Raw genomic sequence first — 23,818 nt, 5'->3', positions numbered from 1 at the left:
GACATCCTCTTGGAGATGGGGGAGGAGGAATGGGATGAGGAACAGTCAGAGGGCAGACCAGGAGGAGGATAACAACTGGACTGTAAAAAGATATAATAGTATTCATATTAGTAATAATAATAATAATAATAATAATAATGAAAACCTGCTTTGGGATTTTTTTGAGACAGGTCTGGAATTCACTGCATAGTGGAGGATGATAGTGAAATTCTAATCCCGTGTGCTGGGATTTCAGGTAGGTGCCACCATGCCCAGGAATTGAACTGGCTATAATGCATGCTAAGCAAGCACTCTACTGGCAAATCTACATCACCAGCCTCTTTGGAATTTTAAGGATAAATAAACATTTATGAAGAAACAAACATATAATATACAAAAGCCTTTTCTCATTCAGCTCAAACAACTGCTCATTTAGTATGGGTAAAGAAAAAAAATCAAGATCATAAACTTTGCGAAAAACACGGTTCATCATCTATAATCAGACAAGGTCTCAAGTGGAGGAATTGGGACACCAACCCAGCCACAAAACCTTTGACCTACAGTTTGTCCTGCCTGAAGAGTGTGGTAGGACAGAAAACTGGCAGAATTGTCATCAAAGAGACCAGAGAGATTTCATCCAGCAGCTGATGGGAGGAGATGCAGGGTCCCACAGCCAAACATTAGGCAGAGCTCGGGGAGTCCTGCGGAGGAGGGGGGGAAGGATTGGAGGAGCCAGAGGGGTCAGCAACACCCACAAGAACACGGCCCACAGAAGCAACTAGCTGGGACTCTTAGGGGCTCACAGGGATCTGGGAGCCTGTGTAGGTCAGCACTAGGTCCTCTGCATGTATGTCATGGCTGAATAGCTTGATGTTCTAGTGGAAATCCTAACAGTGGGAGCAAGGGCTGTCCTCTTTTGCCTAGTTTGTAGGACCCTTTTCCTCCTACAGGGTTGCCTTGACCGGCCTTGATGTGATGGTGTTATTGTAGCTTGTTATGCTATGTTAGGGTGATGTCCCGGGAGGTCGGTTCCTTTCTGAGGGAGGCAGAAGGTGTGTGGATCTTGGGGAGAAGGGAGGTAGGGGGAGAGTCTGAGGGAAGGGAGGGAAACTGTAGTCCAAATGATAAAAGAATATAACCAAAAAAGAATATAAATAAAAAAGTGTTTTTTAAAAAAGCCCACAGCTCATTTGGAACACTTGCTGGTCATTCTAGGCACGGGTGCACAGGGAACCTGGTGTGCTCCCTGCAGGAAGCAGCAGCCTCAAAGGCTGAGAGAAGAAAGCCAAAGTGTCAAACCCACTTCCGGTCCTACCAGGTAGGCCTGGTCGAGGGCTTCTTTCCTGTAGTCCAGCTCCTGCTCCAGGTAGCCTTTCTGCCTGCTGAACTGGTCCTAGAAAAGAGAGGCCGCCATTAGGATTGGCCGGAACAAGTCAACAGCAGGAAGGCTCTGCACCTACTCCCTAGAGACTCAGTGCTGGGGGAGCAGGAAGGTCCTGACTGTTGACTGCCCTGTGTGAACTCCCTGAAAAGCCCTCACTGCCCTGGGCACCCAGACTATCCATGAGAACCCTGATCAGGGGTACCATCATTCTGGCTCCCCCTCCTCTTGGCTATCTGGTAACAAGGAAGGAACATCATATGCAGCCTGCTCCTCAGTCCATATTCCCAAAGTCCCCAGTCCCTGTGTTGTGGCCTGGAGCCTCTGAAGATTGTCTCAATAGTTCCCAGGTGCAGCCCATCCATTGCCCAGGCTGTGCACCCCCTGCCCCATGAATCTCACTGTTAAACACTCCCTGAAGCTGTCTGGTTCCTGCTACACAGGCCTCATCTGAGCAGACTACATGCCCATTCTATACCCATGAGGCCCAAGGGCCAGAACTCATGTTGCAGCCCCTGTATTTTATAGGTGAGGAAAAAGAAGGCCAAAGAGGATTAGTGCTTCACCGATGGTGCCATTGATGTCAGGGATAACTAGAAACCCAAGTTCCTAAGGCCTCTCCAGGGCCTCTCTCTGGCACTTCATGCTGGTTTGGATCCATGTGACAGTCCCCTTCTTCAATGTATTCTCTTATATTTTTGGTTGTGAGCCTAGCCTTTAACATTGAGTCATCTCTCCAGCCCTTCAATGAGTTCTCAATTGAACTTGGAATACAAACTGGTCTTGGATGGCTTTGGAGCCAGGTCTTCTGGAATAGCTTCTCTTGCCTCTCTGAGCTGAAGACAACTGTCCCCTCCACCCCAAATAGGACATCCCAGGAGCATAACACCCCTCACAACCATAATCCACCAAGCTTGCATTAAAGCACCCAGTCCACAACCAAGGAAGACCAACTCCAGGTTTCCAAGCTATCATGAAAAATCTCCACTGTATATACATCTGCATAGACCCTCAGACAAGGGCCCATGTGTCACACTACATCTTTAATGTTCTCAAGATGCACTCATGTCACCCCAGGGCCTGGGAGTCCAAGATGGGGCACAGGGTCAAAAATAAGTGTTCAGATGAAAACTGGGTGACTGGGAAAGGAAGAGAAAGGAGATGGCTCAAAGGAGCCTTAAGAACTGAACGCTATGCTATGATAATGCTGAGCCTTCTGCAAAGCCAAATTCTGCCTCTGCTGCAGGCGCTGGAATCTTTACCTTCTCCTTCTCCAGGTCCATCATCTTCTGCGTGAGGGCTGCCTCTGTCCCCTCTATCTGCTTCAGCCACTAGAAAACAGCAGGACAGGAGGACATAGGCAAGTGAGCAGGGCCACCGGGAGGCTGAGCCTCAAGACACATACAGACAGTTGCACGGGATGAGGAACGATGCACTCACACCGCTGTGCGTGTTCATGGCTATGGCTGTGTGAGCACTATCAGGCCTGTGTTCAAAGGGGTGTCTGGAAGTGTGGATCTAGTTCATAAGTGGACAGGAACTGGGAAGCCTGTGTGGCATCCATGTGACCCCTCTTGTGCCTATCCCAGAGGTAGGCGGCAGTCCTACCATCTTACAGGTGAAGATGTAATGGCTGCATTAAGTCTTGTGTCCAGTCAAACAGCTATGGACTGGGAATCTAGTACCCAGCCTGCAGGACTGGGAAGCCACTCCCGTGATAGTTCCAAGGTGTGCTATGAGATCAAGATGCAGAAAGGAGGAGGATACATGCATGTGGGGTGGGGACACATGGGCATGAAAGTGGGCAAGAGACAGGAGGACCCTCAGACATGCCAGTGACCATATGAGGTGCACACTTGATGGCTGCAGTACATCCCTCTTATGCCTGGCCAGATGTTGGGAGCGTGTCCCTATACTAGGCAAACTTTGGGGATGGGTGTGGGTGTCAAAGGCACCCAGGAGTATTTAGACTTGACACTGAGTATGAATTGACTTTGGCCTTCTAACTGTGAAGACCTATAGTCTGGCCTGGTGACCCCAAGACTCCTTCCAGACTATGAGGCATCCCATAGTTTCTCTGAAGACACTGGTCCATTCCTCCTCTGGCTACATCTCTGAGGTCCCACTTAACACCACGAACTCTTGTTGCCCTAGAACCAGACCTCTGCCCTTCACTCTATCTCAGCCCTTAATCGTCTCACTCAGTACAGACATTCTTTGTTGTATTTTATGCTCTCTTCCCATTTTTCAGACCTACCACACTCTGTCCCCATGGTCACTCCCCATATCAGAGCCCCACCCAACACCTAGCTCATGCCTGACCCTACCAGGGCCCCCAGACCCTTCCTCGCTGCACATCCTTATGGATATTTTCTGACCCCATCCAGAGCTCACCACACATCCTCTGCTCCTAACAACAGGGACAAGACCAACACAGCCTTGTCCTCCTGAAGATCACTGTGGTCACTCAATAGGCTCTTCTGCCACCACAAAACCCATGCTTGGCCAGGAGTGGTGGCACAGACCTTTAATCCCAGCACTCGGAAGGCCAGGCAGACAGATCCTTTTGAGTTCTAGACCAGCCAGGGCTGCACAGTGAGGCACTGATTCCACGTTCCCTACTTGTCACTAACCCCCATTAAAAAAAAAAAAAAGCCTCCTGTATCTTAGCTGTCTGAAAATGCACTTGGCTCCTCAGACAGAATGAGCCATATTTCACCTCAGGGCCTGTGTACATGCTCCTCAGACATCGGAAGCTCAGACCTCAGCATCAGCCCCAGGTCTTTGTCAAGCTATCATCTACCCAGATCACCACTCTCAAGCTAGCTCTACCTTCTCCCCTAAGAAGCCTCTACTGCTTCTTGAGGCCACACGGTCATCTTTTCCTGGTGCTCAGGTGAGGACACTATTACCCATTTAGATTTCTCCAGGCGCCCATGGTGGGAGCACATCTGTCTTCGTTGGCTTTCTTTCAGGGCAGAGTCAACCACACAGTGGTGACAAAGACATCTCTGTGGAGTGGAGGAGGCGCAGCATGGATATAGGTGGACACCACAGAGGTTGGAGAGGTATAAAAGACATGATCAGAGATTCCTCCCACAACATCAAGGTCAGCTTGGCCCTGAGCAGCCCCAGGGACAAGCAGTAGACGTGTGTAGAGCTAGCCCCTCCTCACACAGCTTGTGTAATAGCTTCTTGTGAAAAGGGTGAATGTTTCTGATGAGGAGTTTAGAACACTGTGCTTTTTTATAGTACTTTAAAATGTTTGTTTATTTCTACGTGCTTTGTTGTTTTGCCTGCATGCATCTGTCAGTCAGATCTTGGAGTTATAAACAGCTGTAAGATACCATGGGCGTGCTGGGATTTGAACCTGAGTCCTCTCAAAGAACCATCAGTGCTCTTAACTGCTAAACCATCTTCCAACCCTGAGCACTGTGCTTTTCAAAGTTTGATGTTAGCTTGAGATTAATTTTCAAAGGGGAGCAGGACTTTCCAGTCTTAAAAACCACACATACCTTTTTCAGGACCAAGGACAGTGACAAGACACAAAGAGAAAGCTCGGTTCTGGGTTGCTGACTGGGGTTTCTGTCCACTGATCTCATACTCTCCTGGGGAGACTGCCCCCACCCCAGGAGGGAAGAGATCTGGCTGGACAGGAAGCAGGAGAACCTGGCCACTGGGGATGCTCCAGAAACTGGGTGTCGTCTAGGCAGATGCAATTCAAACGCGTCAACTCTCTGAATCCCATGCCAAGGATCTTCAGGTGAAGAGCCTGAAACCCCTCTATAACTGGATACTCTCTTCCCCTACATTGACTCAGGGACAGCTCTGAAAGTTTCACTTTGGCTGAAGGCCTAAATAGGTCTCATCCTTTGACCCCCCCATCCCCTACTTACAAACAGAACAGAACATAGTGGGCTTTTTGGTTTTGTTTTGATTTTTTTTGAAGTGTTTTTCATCTTCCTGAGGTCTGTGCCTACTTCTCAAAGGATTTTGAACTTTATGGAAAAGAGGCATGTCTGACTGGGAACCACAAATGAGCCACAGACCCTTCACATTTTAAATTTGAGCCTCTTTGTGCAGGCTCATACCTGGGCTAAGGTTAAGCTTGGTATAGCTGCTGGCCTTGTGCTCAGTTAACCAGAGGAAATCTGATGGGTCGTTCCTGCCGCCCAGAGCCTGAGAAAACTTCTGAGAGGACAGGAGAAAGGCACACACAAGGGACAAGAAGCAGGGTGCTGACTGATGTGAGACCATTATATATCGGACCACCTGACCAGACTGGGATGCACTCTGTCTAAATACCAAGAAATGTCCTTAGTGCTGCTAAGAGAGAGCTGGGCTGGGGCTCATTGGTGTGCCAAATGACAGTTTTTGTTCTTAAGTGGGGTGTGTTGGGTGGAGAGAGGTTTCTAGGGCTCCTAACCAAGTTCTCTGGCATCCATACTGCTGGCACCGTGTGTCTCTATGGTCACTTGTCTCTTTTTGTTCTTGACTGTCCCTGCCTTAGCACTATGATGTCCACATCTCAGGGAACCTCCAACTCCAAGCTAGAAAAGACTATCTTGGCTACCGGGCTAGCATCCTCAGGGGTCCCATGACCCAGCTCCCAATATGCTCCCACCCCTACTCGTGAACATTTTCCCCACGCAATGAGAGGATAAGCAGCAGCATCCACACCGGCTTCACTTTAGTTCACAGACACACGGCTGAAGCGGCGTCTGGCAGAGCCAAGTCTGAGGAGAACCTAGATGACGGCCAGAGTTCTGCCCACAGGTATCAGCCATGGGCCCCCTGCTCTCTCCTGCTCTCATGGGGCACTGAGGGGCTGGCAGCCCAACAGTCAGGCTCTCCCTCTAGTATTTAGGACACAGAGTGAAATGCCAGGCAGGCCGGTGCTGTGGGGCGATGGTGCCCAGAAGCGTATGGGTGTCAGCTGGCAGGAAGCTGGCAAAGGTGGGTAGAGTACAAGCCAGAGGTGGGCAAGGTGTGGCAAAGCAGAGACTAGCTGATGCCAGACAGGCCTCCTTTCTTCATCTGTAAGAGATTGCAAGAGGTTGAGGGGCCTGGGGTTCTACAGTACTGGACTTAGCATTGCTGCTGGCACAGGTGTGGTCCTGCACGGCCTGAAACCTGTTCTGAGTGAGGTCTCCACCTGTCACCATGACATCCCTGCCCTGGGGGACACCCCAGGGGCTGGAGAGACAGCACCTACCAATGTCCACTATCCTAGCCCACTGTGAACCAGACACCCCAAGTCATAGACTGGCCCTACTCTGTCCATCAGATCCTGAACAGCAAGTAGTGGACCCAAGACACAAACTAGGAGAGGTCTCCTTGGAAACAAGGGAGCTTGCAAACCTGGCCTCTTCCTCACTCTCCAGAGACTTGCTGGGAACTGAACACTGACAGGCTACATGAATGCAGACTATACTGATATAGGTATCTTTAGTCAGCACTTAGGTAATTCTATATAGCCTCTGTTGTAAAGGGCTGGAACACCACATTTGATTTTGCTAATGACAGCAGTCATATACTGAATCTGCCTAGCACTGTGGTAGACACTCGCTTCTCATGGCCTCCAACCAGCCAAGTGTGACTCACTGACCCAACTGTCCACTGGAGAAAACAAACTTGGCCAGATAAGGGGCAGAAACAGAAAGCTCAGAGTGCCACCCAGCCACCACCCTTCCCAACCATGTGACCTGGGACAAAGCACTATCACAGTGTCTCACGTCAGTGTTTTGTGTCCTTTCCTTGGCTGAGGGCTGGGAAAGGATGAACAGGTCCCTATGGGAGAAAACTGTATTGTAAGTGCCCTACTGAGGACTGTGGCAGGAATCCAATCTAAATCATCCCAAGGTTGCATTTCAGAGTCTGACTGTGTGAAAGGAAAAGATCTGCAGGAAAGACTCTACTAAAAGCTGTGTGCATCTCAATATTCTAGGTCACTGTAGGAGGCACGAAAGCCAGGATGTGTTAAAAAAAAAAAACAGTCGAAATTTAGCATCTTTAATACACAAAGCATACACAGAAAGAACAGTTACAACAAACGCTTATGGGATGGATGGATGGATGGATGGATGGATGGATGGATGGATGGATACATGGATGGGCAGGAAAATGAATGAATAGAAAACCTTCCAAAGAAACATAATTACACTTCACAAGGAAGAAGAAACTGCTGAGGCCACTGGAAATCTCACCATGCTGACTACCCACTCAAACACAGTGCAACTATGACCTCACAGGGTGTAGTGTCTACCAACTGCCCATGTTTTTATTCCTAGTAAAAGACACATTATATGTGGAAATAGACCATTCAGGTTATGGCTCCAGGCCCTACCCAAACCCTGACAAGTGGTCTTACTATCTGCCCGGGATTCCTGTTCCAGAATGCATGGGTGGGCTCTCCAGTGCATACATACATGTATTATGAAGTTGTCCCTCAGGGCACACTGGTAAATTAGGGAAGAGTGGGCACTCTCCGGATGCTGACTCACTGAAAGGTGATGAGGTTCTCTGTGGGTACCCGTGATGGAATGGCATGGATGCCATTTGAATACATATCTATGAGCCACTCCAGATAGCTTAGCAAGCAGGAGGGACACACAGCATGTTAACTACTCCGAAAGAGAATGCGCATGGGAGCCAATAGGTGCAAATAAAGCAGACATCACAGATTGTTTCCTTGCAAAGGGTGGTGTGCATTTCCTCCTGAGCATCAAGGCTTTCTGCAGTGAGCGTGTGTGGTGCTCCATCTTGAACACGCAAAGGCATGCATGTATACATGCAGACGCAGACTGACCCACACACATGCTCCCAAATAAAGCGACACACTAATGGACAGTTTCTGCTATGGTGCCGGGTGCTGGGACAAGATGTGAGCACAAGGACACTGCCAGGTCTACCTTTTCACAGAGGGCAAGCACAGTTCCCGCTTGGATTACTGCAACCTGCTCTTCATTCCTCAAATTCTACAACACAAAAAGGGGCAAGGGCGTTGACACTGGGTTCCAAGGACACGGAAGACAGTCAGTGCCAAGCCCTTTGGGGGGGGGTGCCGACGACAATCAGCCCCCAATCAACAACCAGCCGAGGTCAGCCATCTGAGGGACATGGCGCCAGTCCCTCTAGGTGGAGATAGGTCACAAAGTGGAACCAACACTTGGGGAAATAGTGCCTCATTAAAGACAGTCTTTTCAGAAGGCAAAGACATCACCTTTTGACTTTGGCAATCTTGAGTACGGGACCTTGCGTCTGTATGTCCCTTAGTCTTTAGTTTTGTTGGTCCCCTGTTCACTCACAGATTGGTAAGGCTGTCCTCAGCTCAGAACCCCACTCTGACAAATACAGACCCCACCACCCACACAAGGACACGGCCATACAAAAGCCTTCCCTTGTACTTCTCAGATCTCTTAAATCAGAGAAAAAAAAATTAAAAACAAAAAACAAAGCCACACAATCAAAACAAGGACACGGAACCGGGAACCGACCGCTCATAGTTACCCCATTATCGCCAAGAATATCTAAGTTCTTCATAAGTTCAGAGATATTCACACCCTGGAAAAGATGTCCAATGTTCATTCTCGTGTGAGCTGCACATACAACCCACACCTACTCTAGTGCCATGGATCACACGCCTCCTTCTGCTCTGAAGCCACGGTGGGGCCCAGCCTCTGGCTCTGCGCAGGCAGGTGGGGAGGGTGTAGCTATGGTTCGTATACTGAGATTCACTCTAGTACAACCCTGCTTTCTAAGCTCATGGGCATCTGAGGACTCTGCCTGTGGGGTCTGGTGGGGCACCAGGCCTGTGGCCAACCATAGTCACCATCAGCAAAGCCCTGGTTATGGGCTGGGCACTGCGCAAATAAGAGACAGCCCGTTGCGAGGTTGGGTTTAGAGCCTTCCTGTAGCTGGGCAGAAGGGTAAACCCTGCATGATCCTTTCACCTAGCTCTCTGTCTTTCAACACAGCAGTACTGGCTCTGTCCCTGACCTAACAATCCCCCTTTACCACCGCGCCAGGTACTCAGCCCGCCCCTGAGTGGCAGGTCCATGTGACATACCCCGCCCCCCAAGCATGCTACCTTTACTCCTTCCTGGTGACAGAACAGCTGGAGGGCGCTGCTGTTGTTCTCGGGGAAGGTGGTGATTTGGAGGTTAAAGGCTGGCGACCTCCGCTCTCTCTCCTGGGGAAAAGACGTGGTTTAAAGACAGAACTCGACTGCTATTCACCTCTTGCCATCTTCCCAAGTTATCAGCAAAGGAGGAGCTACATGGCACACATCTGGACCACACAGTCCTGGCATGAGACACGTGGTGTCCTCCTGCCTCTTTGGAAGCTTCACATCTCTCCTACCGCTAGGGAGAAACAGACGATTGGGCCTCACAGGTCTGCCTGTTGCAATCCAAACCCCAGAAGTCACAGAGGAGGAGGCTTAATCAATACAGTGTATCAGATTCAACAGAGAACAGAAGCCAGCCACCACGGGGGATATTCTAGGCAGGGTACTTTGGTTATCACAAGGGATGTCCAGGCTACCTCACAAGGCACATACCCACGGAGGCTTGGGATGGCTGAGCCTGAGGTCCCCTGCTAGTGAGTAGCAGGACTGGGCCCACTTCTGACTCTCCTTGCTTTCCATGATAATAGGTGACTCAGCTTGGCGTTTTTTAAATTTGCTTTTGTTTCTCTGGTGCATACTAACAAGACTTGTGATCACTCTCTTCACGCCCCCACCCACACCTCAGATTTATGGCCAGATGTCCCAAAAGAGACATTTATCAGCCATACACCTTATGAGCACTTTATGGGAGGCCCAAGGGAACCTCTTTGCTTAGAGGAATTACAGCATGTTGGCAGAACAGCACCCTGGTCCCCTGTGCATTTTCTACATGGAGCTGGCTTTAAGCCCCATGACACTGGCAGATGAGTTATGACGGGTTGGCACCCTCTCAAATTCTACATCAGGTCAAGCTGCTCTGGGGGAGGGGGTGTGCGGCAATTACAGACCTAGGACACCTCTATAATCATACCAAGAGAAGTGATGAACCCGGAAAGCATGCCTTAACACACTGAGTGAGGCTCGAGGGGAGGGCTGGGTGCTGTTCACAGTGGGCTTTCAGGAAGCCTCCAGCTGGTTCACCTCACTTTGCACTGTTCTAAGAGACAAGACGGAGACAACCACGTACTTCCCCCACACACCTGCCACCAGAGGTACTCAATCAATGGGCTTTTCACAGAAAAGGGGTGTCGGAGCAGCCCGTGGTTTATATGAACAAAGTCATAAACCTGCTTCCCAGTGGCTCCGAAGGCCGTTGGGAAGCTTGGGCAAAGCATGTGGTTATCTGGAGCTCCCAGTGAAAGGGGTCCTAGCGAAGGACTTGTGGAAGCCATTCTCACAGCCGTGGGGTACTAAGCATGACCTCGTGACTTCTCACTTCAGATGGAAGAATAAAGGGTAGAACTGAGACACAGTGACAACGGAAGTGGAAAGCCACCTGGCCCGTCCTTGCCAGGAGGACAAGGCTTTTGGGCCACAGAAGGAAAGAAAAGGAAGCCAGAGAAGCCACAGATGAGAGAAGGCGCCCATGTGGATGGAGAGAAGTTATACATGCAACAACGGTGTCAGCTGGGGAAGCAGCACAGTGAGTGTCACAGAGCCCTGTGGAGGCTCACCCCAAGTGCAGAGATGTTTGGGATGCTCATGACTTAAACAGAAGCAGAATGGGAGGATGAGGGGCCGTGAGAGCCGAGCAATACCGTAACACACCTGACGCACGATTCTGACTGGAAGCAACAAATTCCTCAAGTGTTTCCTCAGAGTCCTACTCCCTGCCCTGTGGAGTTCCCAGAAGGACAAGGTTTCTACGCGTGCAGTGTCTGGGAGTTTTCAGTTGCGGTTTGAATCGTATATAATTTAAGTCCAAACGCCTGCAGTGCCCAGGTTTGTATTTACTGGCCAGAAGGGTTTGAGCAAAGTAGCCGGTTTAACACCTTGTGTAAATACATCCTCCTGCCTGCCTCCACTTACCTCGCATTTGCTTTGGCAGGCAGAAAATGGGCCCACACTGCTGTTAAACACAGCAGAGATCAAGAGAGCCAGCTGGGGCAGACCCTGCTATCTCAGAAGAGGCCTGCTGCATGCAAGATCAAAGGTGTGTTATCCATTGCAACAGTGCTGCTGTCGGGTTGCGGAAGGCACACCCAGCGGCTGCATGCAGGATAGTAGTTATGGAAATGAAACACAAATAAAAAAGGCAAAATATTGCAAAAACAACTTATTTTATTAAGTGCAAAACAAGCGGTAGGCAATAAATAGATTGCTCTGGTACAGGTCCACAGACGTCGCAAGCATCCTCCCCAGGACACGTTAAGGCAGTGAAGTTATCCCGAACATACAGATTTGTTTTTTGTTTTTAAAAAAAAAAAAGAGGAAGAAGAAAAGAACGGAGGAAGGAAGGAGAGAAACGGTAACACGTCCCTTCACACATGCTTGGGAACGGCAGGGAGCTTTACATGAATTTCAGTTTGGGCTCAAAGAGAATGTCTGCTCCGTTTGAGAGCTTACAACAGATAGAGTCTCTTACTTCGAGTTCTAGCACTCTGAATTCTAACAGCTCGTTCTGGTCCTTGGCGTCTTGCATTTCGCTCTTTAGCTGGTTCTCCTCCATCTCCAGTCTGTAAATCTGGGCAAAGACACCTTGACATTAATGGCCTCCGTGGTTGTCCCCCACAGCCCCCCGGGGGATCCTACAACTACAATATGACATCAGTGGGTAGTCTGAGAGAAACAGGGAACTGGGCACCGAGAGAAGGGCAGAGCTGGCCACAAGTCCATCTGCTGGTGAGCCCGGAGTGAGGGAGAGTTGCTGGACTGAGCTCGCCTCCATAGCACTAACCCTAGACCAAGAGACTAGAAACTCCTTATATTTTCGCTGAACAAATGAGTGGTGGGGCCCTGAAGCCTGGGGCTACCGAGTCCCTGCCTGTGGTCAGCATAAGGGAAACAAGAGTGCAGTGTTGGGGTGCAGTACCCAGAGCCCTCCAGACCTTTCTAAGCCAGGCCCAGGATTAAGCTGTGGAGGCCACTACAGCAGGCACTGTGAGGGCTCAGGCAGGTCTCCAACGCCCCAAAAGGCTCTTAAGAGAACATTAATTGCCCTGATTACACAGAGCAGCCTGGGAAGAGCTTAGGAATGCAGCTCAGAACCTGCTCTGACCCTCGGTTTCCACCCAAAGAGGATAACAGTGGTGCCTACAACCTACAGCAGAGAGAGGCCACCAGTATGTGCAGGTGAGCGCTCCAGGTGGCAGCTATTCTCTCTCCTTCTGTCAGAAGACCAAAGAAGGGCTATCAACCCCAGGAGACACCAGGAAACACTGAGTTTCTTGTGTGGCCTGTGGGACTGAGGTAACAGCCATTAAAGCCTTCCTGACACACAGGGCCCACCAGGCAGCCAAGACTAGCCACCCCTCAATGCCTTAAGGAAGATAAGGTCAGGGAAGGTGACACAGCAGAGCTGGGCCAGATCCAGGCCACCTTCCTGAGAAATGGGCCTTGGCGGTTCAGGCCTGGGCTTTCAGGATGCTGAAGACCCAGGGACCACCCTAGATTCTCTTCTGCTGGCATGAAGTGTGCATAGGGCGTGAGTCTACTGATCACACAGCTCAAATATACTGGGACTCAGAAAGCAGGGAGAAGGAAGGACTGCAAACAGGCATGGGGGAGGGAGGCTCAAACTGCTCTAAATGGGCACTGGGATCATGGTAGCACAGCTTGGCATCTACTTTAACAATAACTGAATGGACCCATCCAAGCAAGGAAAAACTAATCTCCATGCCAACGCACATTCAGACCAACTCCCTTCAAACTTCGCAAGGTATATAGGCTCCAATACAAGAACTGAGCCAGCTGAGGGAACCTGAGGACCTGCCTTGGACTCTGTCTGCCTCAGGTGTCCCCATGAGGAATAGGAAGGCTCCCAAATCAACAGCAAAGGGAGATAGCACCCTTTCCTGTTTTGTAGAGGCACACTAAAGGTTCTAAGACCTAAGGGTTATGTCCCAGAAGACAGACCCTGAGTCCAGTGGGAAAGACCCTTCTCCTGTGAGAACTACTATGTCATGGAGCCCTGGTCTTTGTGGTGTACTGAGGGCTTGGGGCAGGTTGGTGGCCTCTGTGGTTCGGTTCATGAAGCTGAGGCTCTGGCCTGAGCATACCTTCTCCAGCAGGTCCTGGTTTGTCCTCATGAGTACCTGCTTCTCCTCTACCCACGCAGCGTCCTGCAGGAAATACAGGGTATTTATTCACTGGTTCCCGTGTTGACTGAGCCACCAACTCCCAGATATGGACAGTGGCTGTGTGACTTCATCATCCTCTAAACCTTCACAGCCAGGAAAGAACAGGGTTCTTCCAATTGTCCTGAGAGCACAGAGCAGCAGGAGGGGTGACCGGACCACAAGAGGTGAGTGAGCTTATTTAAGGCCCCCTAGCCCCACGTGTGAGATGTCATTCTTTCCTAGCTCTCTCCCCATAGGCTCGAGGTCCCCTGGGCCATTACAGGACACTGCTCCGTGATGGCTGAGTGAATAACCAAAAGGGCTTTCCACCTCCCCACTGGTGCTTTGCTCAACTCCACTCACATGGAGTCTATTAGCACAGCCTCTGTGCTGACACCGTAGCATCCTCAGTGTCAGGCCAGAGCCACGAACACTGGCTCTCCCTCATCAGCATCAGACTGGAGGGGGAAGATACAGGAGGTAAGGGAGCCTTCTCCACCTCCTCCTCTTCTTCTCCCTTCTTCTCCTCCTCCCTCCTCCTCCTCCTCTTCCACCTCCTGATCCTGCCCATCCTAGATTTAGAACAGTCTATCCCCTCCACCTTGCCCCCCATTCCCACTCCACAGGAGCCGAGCCAGTCTCACCCAGTGTTGGAATTCAGCAATGCTCGTTAGCCAAGGCGGACCTAGGATCTGACCAACAGGTGTGCAATGCCCAGAAGACATTTGAAGGTCACCTCCTGGGGCCTTCTACCTAATACCCTGTGTCTCTGCTGACCCATTTGCATACATGCTCTTTGCATGTATGTTTGTGTGGCTGCAAGTCCCTGAGAAGATAGCGCTGTGTCCATCCACCTTCCTGTCTGGTGGACTGGTCACAAGGGTGGCTGCGACCTTTGCTCCACATCTGTGTGTACAAGATGCTTTGCAAGTCAGCTCATCGTCCAAAGGGATGGGGTCTGTTACTCCAGCCTTGAAGCTGGGCTTGGCTGTGATGTGTTTTGCCTACTCAAGTACTAATGAATGTGATGCGAGCAGAGGCCTGGTCAGTATTCGTGATGCTTGACAGAAGGGGGTTCCTCACCCCAGACGACCAGATAAAAAAGCCAGAACACCTATGGGAGGAGGGATAACCAGACCACAAGTGGCAAGTGATCTCATTTAAGGCCTCCTAGTCCCACTTGACCTACCTGACTTCTGCCTAGCCCCATTTGACCTGCCTGACTACTGAAGCTTCAGGGCAATCCAGGCAAGACCAACAGAACAACCATTTACAGAGCCCAGCCTGGCACCAATTCACAGATCTCCGAACAAATCAAACCCTACTATTTAAGCAACTACGTTTAGAGGCAGCTTGTTACACCATACAAACACACACACACACACACACACACACACACACACACACACACACAGAGAGAGAGAGAGAAAGAGAGAGAGAGAGAGAGAGAGAGAGGGGAGGAGAGAGAGAGAGAGGCCAGAGACCTTTCCATATGCCTCAGTCTCTCACTGAGAGCAGGAGCAAGGACCTACAGAAACCCATGCCTGTGCCTGTGCACCAGCCTTTTATAGACCCATATGGGGCCATGTGACTAGTTTGTGCCAGTAAGCTATTCTGAGGCAGTGAAAGTCTCCTCAACCCGCTGACTGTTGCCAGGAAATAAGTTCTAAGATGGCACCTCTGGTACTGGGTCCCTAGGGAACCGTGTAAAATAGAAAGCCCTCTGCTTACAAGAGGCACCAACAAGAAAGGCCTGAGGGCTGCCTCTCTCTGCCTGATGCCCACTGGGCCTGGACTAAGCAAATCAGAGAGGGGAGTCCATGCAGATAACCAATCCAGACTCCCATGGCGAAGTCACAGCCTCAGCCCTTTGCTATGGGCCCTGCCAAGTGGCCCACAGCACTTCAATTACGCACAGGCAATTAAAATCTTGACAGAAAACAGCAGCTTTTCTTCAGGCTCCAGCCCCAGTCAAAAGAGCTTCTGGCTGCGTCTCTGCTCTGAGAGTTACCTTCTGCTTTTCTGATGTGGGCAACCGAGGAGAAGCCAGGCAAGCTTTCAGGGCACCACGCTCTGACTGTGGCAACACAGGTTCACCTGGGGTCACAGGGATTCCTCCACAGAACCGCCCCTTACCCTTGGCACACCAAAGACAACATCGATCCCAGGGACACTGTGGGGACAGAGCCATGAGGACCCCGGGGACACCATGGGGACAGAGCCATGAGGATCACAGAGTGCATGGCCTTCCTGCTTACCTGTCCCTTCTCAACCAGCAGCTTCTCTAAGTCCTCGATTTTGGCCTGGCACCTCAGCAGGTCGGCCTGAAGCTGCTCCCGAGTCTGGAAGTAGAAAGACCAGGAAGTGAGCAAGTCACTTGCAGAGGTAACGAGTCAGGCTGCCGACCAGACTGCCTCCGCAGCCAGAGAGCTTGAGGGTAGGAGGGTCCTGTTGCACGCATGCTCACGTCACAACCACTTGAGGCGTTCTGAAGTCCATCTGCAGCCGCATCCTGCAGTGGGAAGTAAGGGGTCATGGGGGGGGGGGGTGATGGTTCTAACTCCCCCAGTAAAGGACAATCAAAGGGCAGCCTGCAAGAAGAGCCACCCTCTTCTGGGATGAACTTGCCCAAACTGGATGCCTCAGGGTCCCAAAGCCAGCTCTGACAAGGTCAGTGCTTTCTCCTTCAGCAGCATCCAGCTGCTGACAGCTGTTCTACTTGCTTGGGGGTCTAATGGGGCTTTCTGTCACCTACAGCAAAGACCGAAACCTAATACCTCATAAACTAGGCAAGTCATCAAGGAAGTCACTGATCAGCTGACCCTACAGCAAGAAGCAGCAGGCAGGGCACAGCGTAGGCACATACCCTAGTCCCGGGAGGCACAGCTACTTGGCTACAGCCACACATTGACACGGGGAATGTGAAGACACGGATGTGACCTGCTTTCCAGATGTCAGGAACCCAAACTAGGTGTGTTGTCAGAGGCCTGAAATCTTGGCCCTCAGGAGGTGTATCAGGAGTTCAAGGTCATCTGGAAAGTGGGAAAATCTACCTCTTTCCCTTTTCTTTTTAAATTATGAAACAAGGTCTCAAACTATGGCCCAGACTAGCCTAGCACTCACTATGTTGCCCTAGCTGGCCTCCAAGTCATGGCAATCCTCCTGCTGTAGCCTCCAAGTGCTGGGACTACAGATATATACCACCATGTCCCACTGTGCATTTCACTGTGAAATCTCCATTAACTGGGCAAGTGGATGACATTAAAAGACAAGAAGAAATTAAGCACAGATAAAGCCTAGACGTTTTCCTGCTGTGGTCCAGAAAGAAAGACTGGTCATTCATTATGGCAGAAATGGCTACATCCCCTGGGGATCCTGTTCCCTGTGTGTCTGCCCCACCCACACCCTGAGACTGATACCATCCTGATCCCTGAGTGCCAAGTTCATTCTGGAGATGGTTGCTCATGCCCGTGCCTTCCATATTCTTGAGACCTACAAACCACAGTGTCATGTATGCTTTAGGACACCCAAGCCCGTCTGCATGGGGCTCCCATTCTGAGCCAGAGTTGCACAGTCCCAGATCCCGGTTATGTTGGGGACCATCTGGGCATCTTCAAGCAAGTTGCTACTTTCCTGAGTCTCTGTTCCTTCTGCAGGACATGGAATCGATTCATCCCAGCTAATAGGGCTATGGGAGTGAGACAGGGAACATGGGACAGCACTAAACCAGCATGGGCTCCCTGGTGTCTCTGGAACTCCTAGAGGGACATGCAAATACTATAGACTTCAAGGTGGGAGAAGGGTTAGCGGGAGGAAGTTTCCAGAAAAGTTCATCCCAGTACCACAATGTATTTCCTGAACCTGTAGTACCTGTGTCTTGGGTGCTCCAAGAACTCCTGAAAGTGTTTCCTGAAGACACTGGGCATGAGGGGGGAGGAGCCTTGGCTCTACAGGGAGAAGGGTAGATCTGAAGCGTGAAAGGCTGGCTGAGTCTGTAACTTCATCACTTCCTCAAATTCCATTCTATTTTAACTCATTGTGTGTGTGTGTGTGTGTGTGTGTGTGTGTGTGTGTGTGTGTGTGTGTGTTTGTGTGTGTGGAGGTCATAAGCACAACTGGCAAGAATCAGTTCTTTTTCTACCACGTGGGTTCGGCAGATGGAACTAAGGTCATCAGGCCTGGCATCAAGTCCTTCAGCTGTTTGTCTGTCCATCTGCCCCTACCCCTTCAACTCTGTAAGTCTTCTCTCTTGCAAACAGACGGCAGACGAAAAGTGGAGGGTCTAGTTTCACCTCCCTCAGTTTCAAGATTCTAGGTCCCTCCCCTCCTGGTCCCCAGTCTCTGTCCCTCCCCATCAACGAGGGGACACACTTACCCGGGCCTCCCTTTCAGCATCCAGTGTCCCCCCAACCTGCTCCTGAAGCAGGGCATAAGCCCTCTGCAGAGCCTGGTACTCCCTGGTCAGCTGGCAGAACCTCAGGTCAGCCTCTTCTCTGGTTGTGGTCTTAACCAAACAACAACAAAACAAACAAGTCAATTCATGACTTCATGTGACTCCAAGGGACAGAGTCAAAACACGAGTAAATGCCCACGTCTCTCCAGCGTGTCTACAAATGCCTAGTGAGCTTGTCACACCAGAAAGTAACAGGAAGGACCTGGAGTGAAGGCTGCTTGGAGAAAATGCCTCCTCCACTTCAGCACGCCACCCCAGCACTCACAGGCCTCCTGGGAGCCAGCCTGACTCGACAGGTAAAGGCTCACCCTGAGAAGGGTGTCCTTCTGGCCAAGAGAGTCTGGGAGTTTCTGCTCTGGCATGTGACTGGAGAGCACCTCTGTGTGAAGCCCCCTTGTGGTCATGAGAGGACAGTGCAGGGTGACTAATGTAGCAAGTCACTGTTGGGGGTACCATGACAAGTTTGTAAAAACCAGAGATCATATTGGACCAAATTTTAGCCAGATGCTCAGACAGGACGTGACACCCGTGGCATTTCCCATATGGGTAGGTCACTCCATAAGCAACTGAATTTAAGGCCAGTGGGCTGACTTGGAGGAAGGGTCCATCTTCCTGAGGGTCCTGACACCATTCAAGAAGGCACTCCATAGTAGAGCCTGAATGGCCCTGAACCATGGGACCGTGAGAGGCAGCTGCTCAAGGAGCTAGGACAAGGAGACAAAGGACGGGCAATCCTAGGCTCATGCAGAAAACTGCATGGAGCTTCCCAATAGGCCACATGTGACACCAGAAAGCTCCACCAGCACCTGCCACAGCCAGGGCCAGTGCACCCCTCTCACCCAGGCTCAGGGGACTGCCACTGAGGGGTGCACAGAGGACAGACAGACAGACACACAGAGGAAGCCTGGTGTGAGCTGCAGCACCAGGGGAAAGTCTATATTAAATACTGCCTGTAATTTAGGAAAGTCACCAACTGTGACCACTTCTGTCACCTATGTGTGGGGGATATGAAACGAGACATGTAATTTTACCTGCAATTGTAAGCAGCACTGGGGGCAGCATCTGGGTGTTGCTCTAGCAGCCTTAAGTCTCCCAGGAGATCAGCTCTGAGGGAGGTGCTCACTGGGTGCTCTCTAGGCAGCGAGGCCTGGCTTTCCTTGCTCTGAGGCTCTAAGGCATGGCAGGATTGACCAGCAGAGAGGGAGCAGCCCTGGCCAAGACAAAGGTGTGACGTCCCTAGCATATTGCACTTTGCTTACCTCATCTAAGTCCTCTTCCGGCGTGGCTGGGGTCCGGTCTGTCCTGTCCGTGTTGTAGGACGTCTCGGACAATGTTTCAGAGTCCACGGACTCCTCATCAAATCCAAAAAATGTCTCCACAACATGCTTCTGTGAGAGGCAAGGAGCACGAGGTCAAAAAGACAGCAGCTGCCTACCCACGGCCAGCCCAGGGCACAGGGGGCTGAGGCTGAGGCAGCTGTGGCCCCATCTACAGCCAGCTCAGGACTGAGCGAGCCACTAAGTCTGCTGCAGATGCGGCTAGCATAGCAATGATCACTAGGTGGCAGGAGGGGTCATAGGCAGAGGGGGCTATGCAACTCTTCAGTTGGCTTTAAATGCCAGATCCTCTGAGCTCTAGGTCCCTCCTGAAAACTGTTGAAATGCCCCCTTCCAGCGTAAGAGGGGACCTCACTCACTCTGTGCTTAGCTAAGTCCCAGCACCCAGAGCTTTCTACAGGCTGAGTGAGATGTCTGGCCCCAAAGAAGGAGCAGATACATGGGATGCCAGGAAGAGGAGATGTGATTAGGAGACCCAGAATTCTGACCCCATCTTCCCCGGCAGCTCGGCCTAAGAGGTGATTCCTCTTAGCTTTGGGTGACAATGCATTCAGAGCACTGGCATAATTAGAAAGAATAACATTAAGGGCCCTGTACTCATAACCTCAGATCATCTTTCTGTCCTGTTTGCCAACTACCTGAGAATCTTTTGGCTACACCTCTCTCACTCCAAACTGCACAGGATGTGAGGCTCCCCTCACTCATTTGTTCAATCATTCATTCACTCGTTCAGTAATCACCGGCTGAGCAGCTTCAGTGAGCCAGACCAGGCTCAGCCTGGAGACACACGATTAAAGCCAGGTAGGGTACCTGCTAGGGAGCACTAGCCCCAGAGGGCTGTGTCCATCACCCATCTACCTCCACATGCACCCCTCTTCCTGGCTCAAGGCACACTGCTCTTTATTCTCCTTCCAAACACCCTGCTCGAGGGAATCCCTTGCCTTCCCAATCAGTGTGCTTTCCAGGACTGTGAGAGAACAGGAGCCTCATTGCAGCGATCAGCTCTGGGCTCCCAGGGACTCCCAGAGAGTCACACACCTCTCCTTAACCCACAGAGGAGGCAGGGTGTACCCTACACCCAAGCCACTATGGCAGCAAACATGTATGTGCAGATACGAGAACATAGAGGCTGCAGCCCCCAGCAACAACGCCATGAGGAAGTCCCTTTGACATCGCAGGGAAGGGGCAGGGAGGGACTTCTCAGTCACTCTGGACAGTTATTAGGGTTTTCTACAGAGGCTCTACCAGGCCCCTGCAAGCATTCCCCTCCAGAATGTTCCTCATATGGTGTAGGGTTTGCTCGTGACCTCTTTGAAGGTTCACATGGCCAGCATCTGCTGGGCATCCACCTGCCTCTGTACCCAGCTGATAGGAAGGATGGTGAGACCAGGTGAGGCTCCATATAGTCCAAGTGGCCTTCAGCATCTCCCCTCCCATCAGATAGGAAGCCCTACCACTGCAGGCATTGGAGACAACAGGAAGCAGTGGAGTCCACACCAGCAGCGCACTCTGACTCGAGCTCCACATCCCTGTTCCCTTGGGCTGCTGCCCGGCCAACCTTATTTTTCATAAACACTGCTAATTGCCTGTCCTCTGGGGACAGATCTGTGTGTTGGCTGTGCTAACTAGTAGCCTGATATAGTGACATCTCTGCTCCCCCTTCTACCAAGTGGGCCCCAGGAAGGTCCTAAAATGACACACTTCCCCAAATTAGGATGTGGTGGTGGACTACGACCATCCGCTGTTAGCATTCTGGAAGTTTCTGGGGCTAGTAACACAGGTCAATTGCCTAGGCTAATCTGCTCTTGAAGAACAGGGTGGCTTTTAATGAAGCGCTCAATGACAGAGCCTAATCACAAGGTTTCAACTGCTCAAGCTCCCAACTGAATAGGACAAGGTTAGGCCCAGGTAGAGCCTCACAGTAGACCTGGCCCTAGACTGGGGCTGCAGAAAGCCACGTTATACCAGGGGAAGCCAGAAGCTACTTACAGGGAGGAAGCCAGCACAAACCAATAGTTCCAGTGAAATCCTGTTGTAATGGAGGGGAATCAGTAACTATGCATGGTCCATCCACTTCCTTAGCTACCAGGAGCTAGCTGGTATCCAGTGCCAACTGCCCAGCTCTCAGGACACACGGGTGGCCTAGCCTGCCTCCTTTAGAGGTTCCTTTTTGCTTTGTATTCCCCCCACCTTTGGTTTTTCGAGACAGGGTTTCTCTGCATAGCTCTGGCTGTCCTGGAACTCACTCTGTAGACCAGGCTGGCCTCGAACTCAGAAATCCACCTGCCTCTGCCTTCCAAGTGCTGGGAATAAAGGCGTGCACCACCACTGCCCAGCTTTGCTTTGTGTTCTTTTAAAATGTCTCATGTAGTCCAGGCTTGCCTTAAACTCCATCCCTCCATGCCCCTACCTCCCAAACGGCAGGATTACAGGTGTGTGCCTGCATGCCTGGAACAGCTCCTTTGTCTAGGTGATGAGGTGACAGAGAAGCTGACAGAGCCAGCCCACTCAGCACAGCCTCACTAAGAGCACAAAACAGAAAAGTCACCTTGGTGTTTAAAGTGAACACAGTGCCTATGTCCTCAGAGCAGGAAACTTGTTCTGGCTGCTTCCTCGATACGCTGAGGTGGCCCACGCTCACTTCCCGAGGGGCGGGGGAGGGCCATCAGGAGATGTTGCCCGCTGTCTGCTGCCAAGTGGCCTGTGGCCCTTAATTCTAAACTTCCTGGATTGGGCAGAAAAGTTCCTACAATTCACAGGCACCAAGTGTGCTGACTGTGAAAAGGGGCTTGCCCCTCTAGACACCCATCCTGCTTACAACACAAGTCAGTCCAGCCAGTGTCATTTTTACAAAGATATCCAAAGTTTAAAACATAGGTTGGGGGCTGAGGGTGTAGTCCAGTTGTCAGGGTGCTTGTCTAGTAATACATGGAGATCTGGGTCGGTGTACACCAAGTGTGCCATGCATGGCTGTGGGGCGAAGAGCTGACAGCTGTGAGTCACAGGACACATAGGACAGTCAGAAATTCAAGGTCAAAGGTCATCCTCAGATGCATGGTTAAGTTTGAAGCTAGCTACAGTGAGCTACGTGAGACCTTGTGCGCTCTCGAGCCGCTCGTGTTTGTGTGTGCGTGTGTGTATGTGTGTGTGTAATTTTGACCAAAATGCTTTTAGAGCAAATCTTTCTTCTCCACATACACACAAGCTCATGCTTGGCACACATAATACATACACACATACACACACATACAATACACATACACACACACACAGACAGATACTAACCTCTCCACTGGATTCAGCAGAGATAGAGAAAGAGAGAGAGAGAGAGACAGACAGACAGACAGACAGAGACAGACACAGACAAAGACAGACTAACCATCTTCACTGGACTCAGCATACACACACATACACACACACACCTCTCCACTGGACTCAACACACACACACACACACACACACACCTCCACTGGACCCAGCATCTCACCAGCTCTTCTCTGCACCGTCCCAGCATCCAGCCAAAATTGCCCAGAAGATCTAGGACCTTCAGATGGCAGCCAGGAGTCACCAAGACAGACCCTCCCATCCTAGGCAGCTGCGTACCTTCATGCTTATAGGTCATCTCCTGGCAGCCAGAGAAGTACAGGCACACGAGGGCGCAGAGGCAGAGGAAGAAGGAGAAGTAGAGCACAAACAGGATGTACTCCATGTCTGTCGGGGATGCTGCAGGAACTAGCTTGTACTGGCTGGTCAGGCCATCCCTGCCTTCTCTCCAGCCCCAGAAAACAGGCACACCTGCCCCTCACAGCTTCCTGAATAGTGTCAGCAGCAGAAGCCAGAGGACAGGGACGCCCCAAAGGTGCACCCTTGGCAACAGCGGTGGCACCTTGGACCAGCTCCTAGATGCCGGTGACAGAGCTATCAATGGAGAGCAGCCAGTTTCCAGGCCAGCCCCAGGTATCTGTCATAGAGCACAGCTTCTAAACCTGCATGTCCTCTGGGGACTTCTCTCCTAGGACCCAATCTCCCTATGCCCAGAACTGTTGTCAACAGTCCCAGGTCCCTGGATAGTTGCAAAGCCTTTGGGCACAGCAGTAGCAACGGTATCATGACGAGAGTCTTCTGCTTCAGGCCCAGAGCCACAAAGGATGGGGCATCTCTTCCCTCGCCTGCCTGGGACATCTTCAAACTAATCCACCGCCAGCCGTGGGTGTCCTGGCACACGCAGCCCCTGTTGTCCCCGAAGTGTGGCTCTCAGAGTTTATTTACCTTAGCTCGTACACAACCTGCAACAAACCACCACAGAGAATTGGGGGAGGGGGATATGATTCCTGAGCTATAAGGAAGTCATCAGTCCCTCGCCCAGACAGAGGCCAGGGTTGG

At 51.1% G+C, this 23,818-nt stretch overlaps 1 protein-coding gene across 20 annotated transcripts in view; it reads right to left on the bottom strand.

Annotated features, from left to right (window-relative positions):
- Jakmip1 (janus kinase and microtubule interacting protein 1) overlaps positions 1–23,818 on the bottom strand; it is a 124,763-nt gene that overhangs the window by 13,687 nt on the left and 87,258 nt on the right. For 12 of the 20 annotated variants that reach the window (XM_006504174.4, XM_011240790.3, XM_011240784.3 and 9 more), the window contains 10 exons: positions 19,358–19,486; positions 18,021–18,149; positions 15,904–15,987; positions 13,586–13,648; positions 11,953–12,051; positions 9,450–9,551; positions 8,870–8,923; positions 8,272–8,337; positions 2,623–2,691; positions 1,283–1,372 (listed from right to left, as the gene is read on the bottom strand). In XM_006504174.4, the coding sequence (XP_006504237.1) occupies positions 1,283–1,372; positions 2,623–2,691; positions 8,272–8,337; positions 8,870–8,923; positions 9,450–9,551; positions 11,953–12,051; positions 13,586–13,648; positions 15,904–15,987; positions 18,021–18,149; positions 19,358–19,486 (885 nt within the window). Of the gene's footprint in view, positions 1–1,282; positions 1,373–2,622; positions 2,692–8,271; positions 8,338–8,869; positions 8,924–9,449; positions 9,552–11,628; positions 12,052–13,585; positions 13,649–15,903; positions 15,988–18,020; positions 18,150–19,357; positions 19,487–23,818 lie in introns of those variants that run through there. The other 8 variants (XM_030254879.1, XM_030254878.1, XM_011240789.3 and 5 more) reach the window with 4 other exon arrangements.

Source organism: Mus musculus, chromosome 5, assembly GCF_000001635.26.
Source record: "Mus musculus strain C57BL/6J chromosome 5, GRCm38.p6 C57BL/6J".
Taxonomy (NCBI): domain Eukaryota; kingdom Metazoa; phylum Chordata; class Mammalia; order Rodentia; family Muridae; genus Mus; species Mus musculus.
This window is presented reverse-complemented; position numbering and strand designations above follow the sequence as displayed.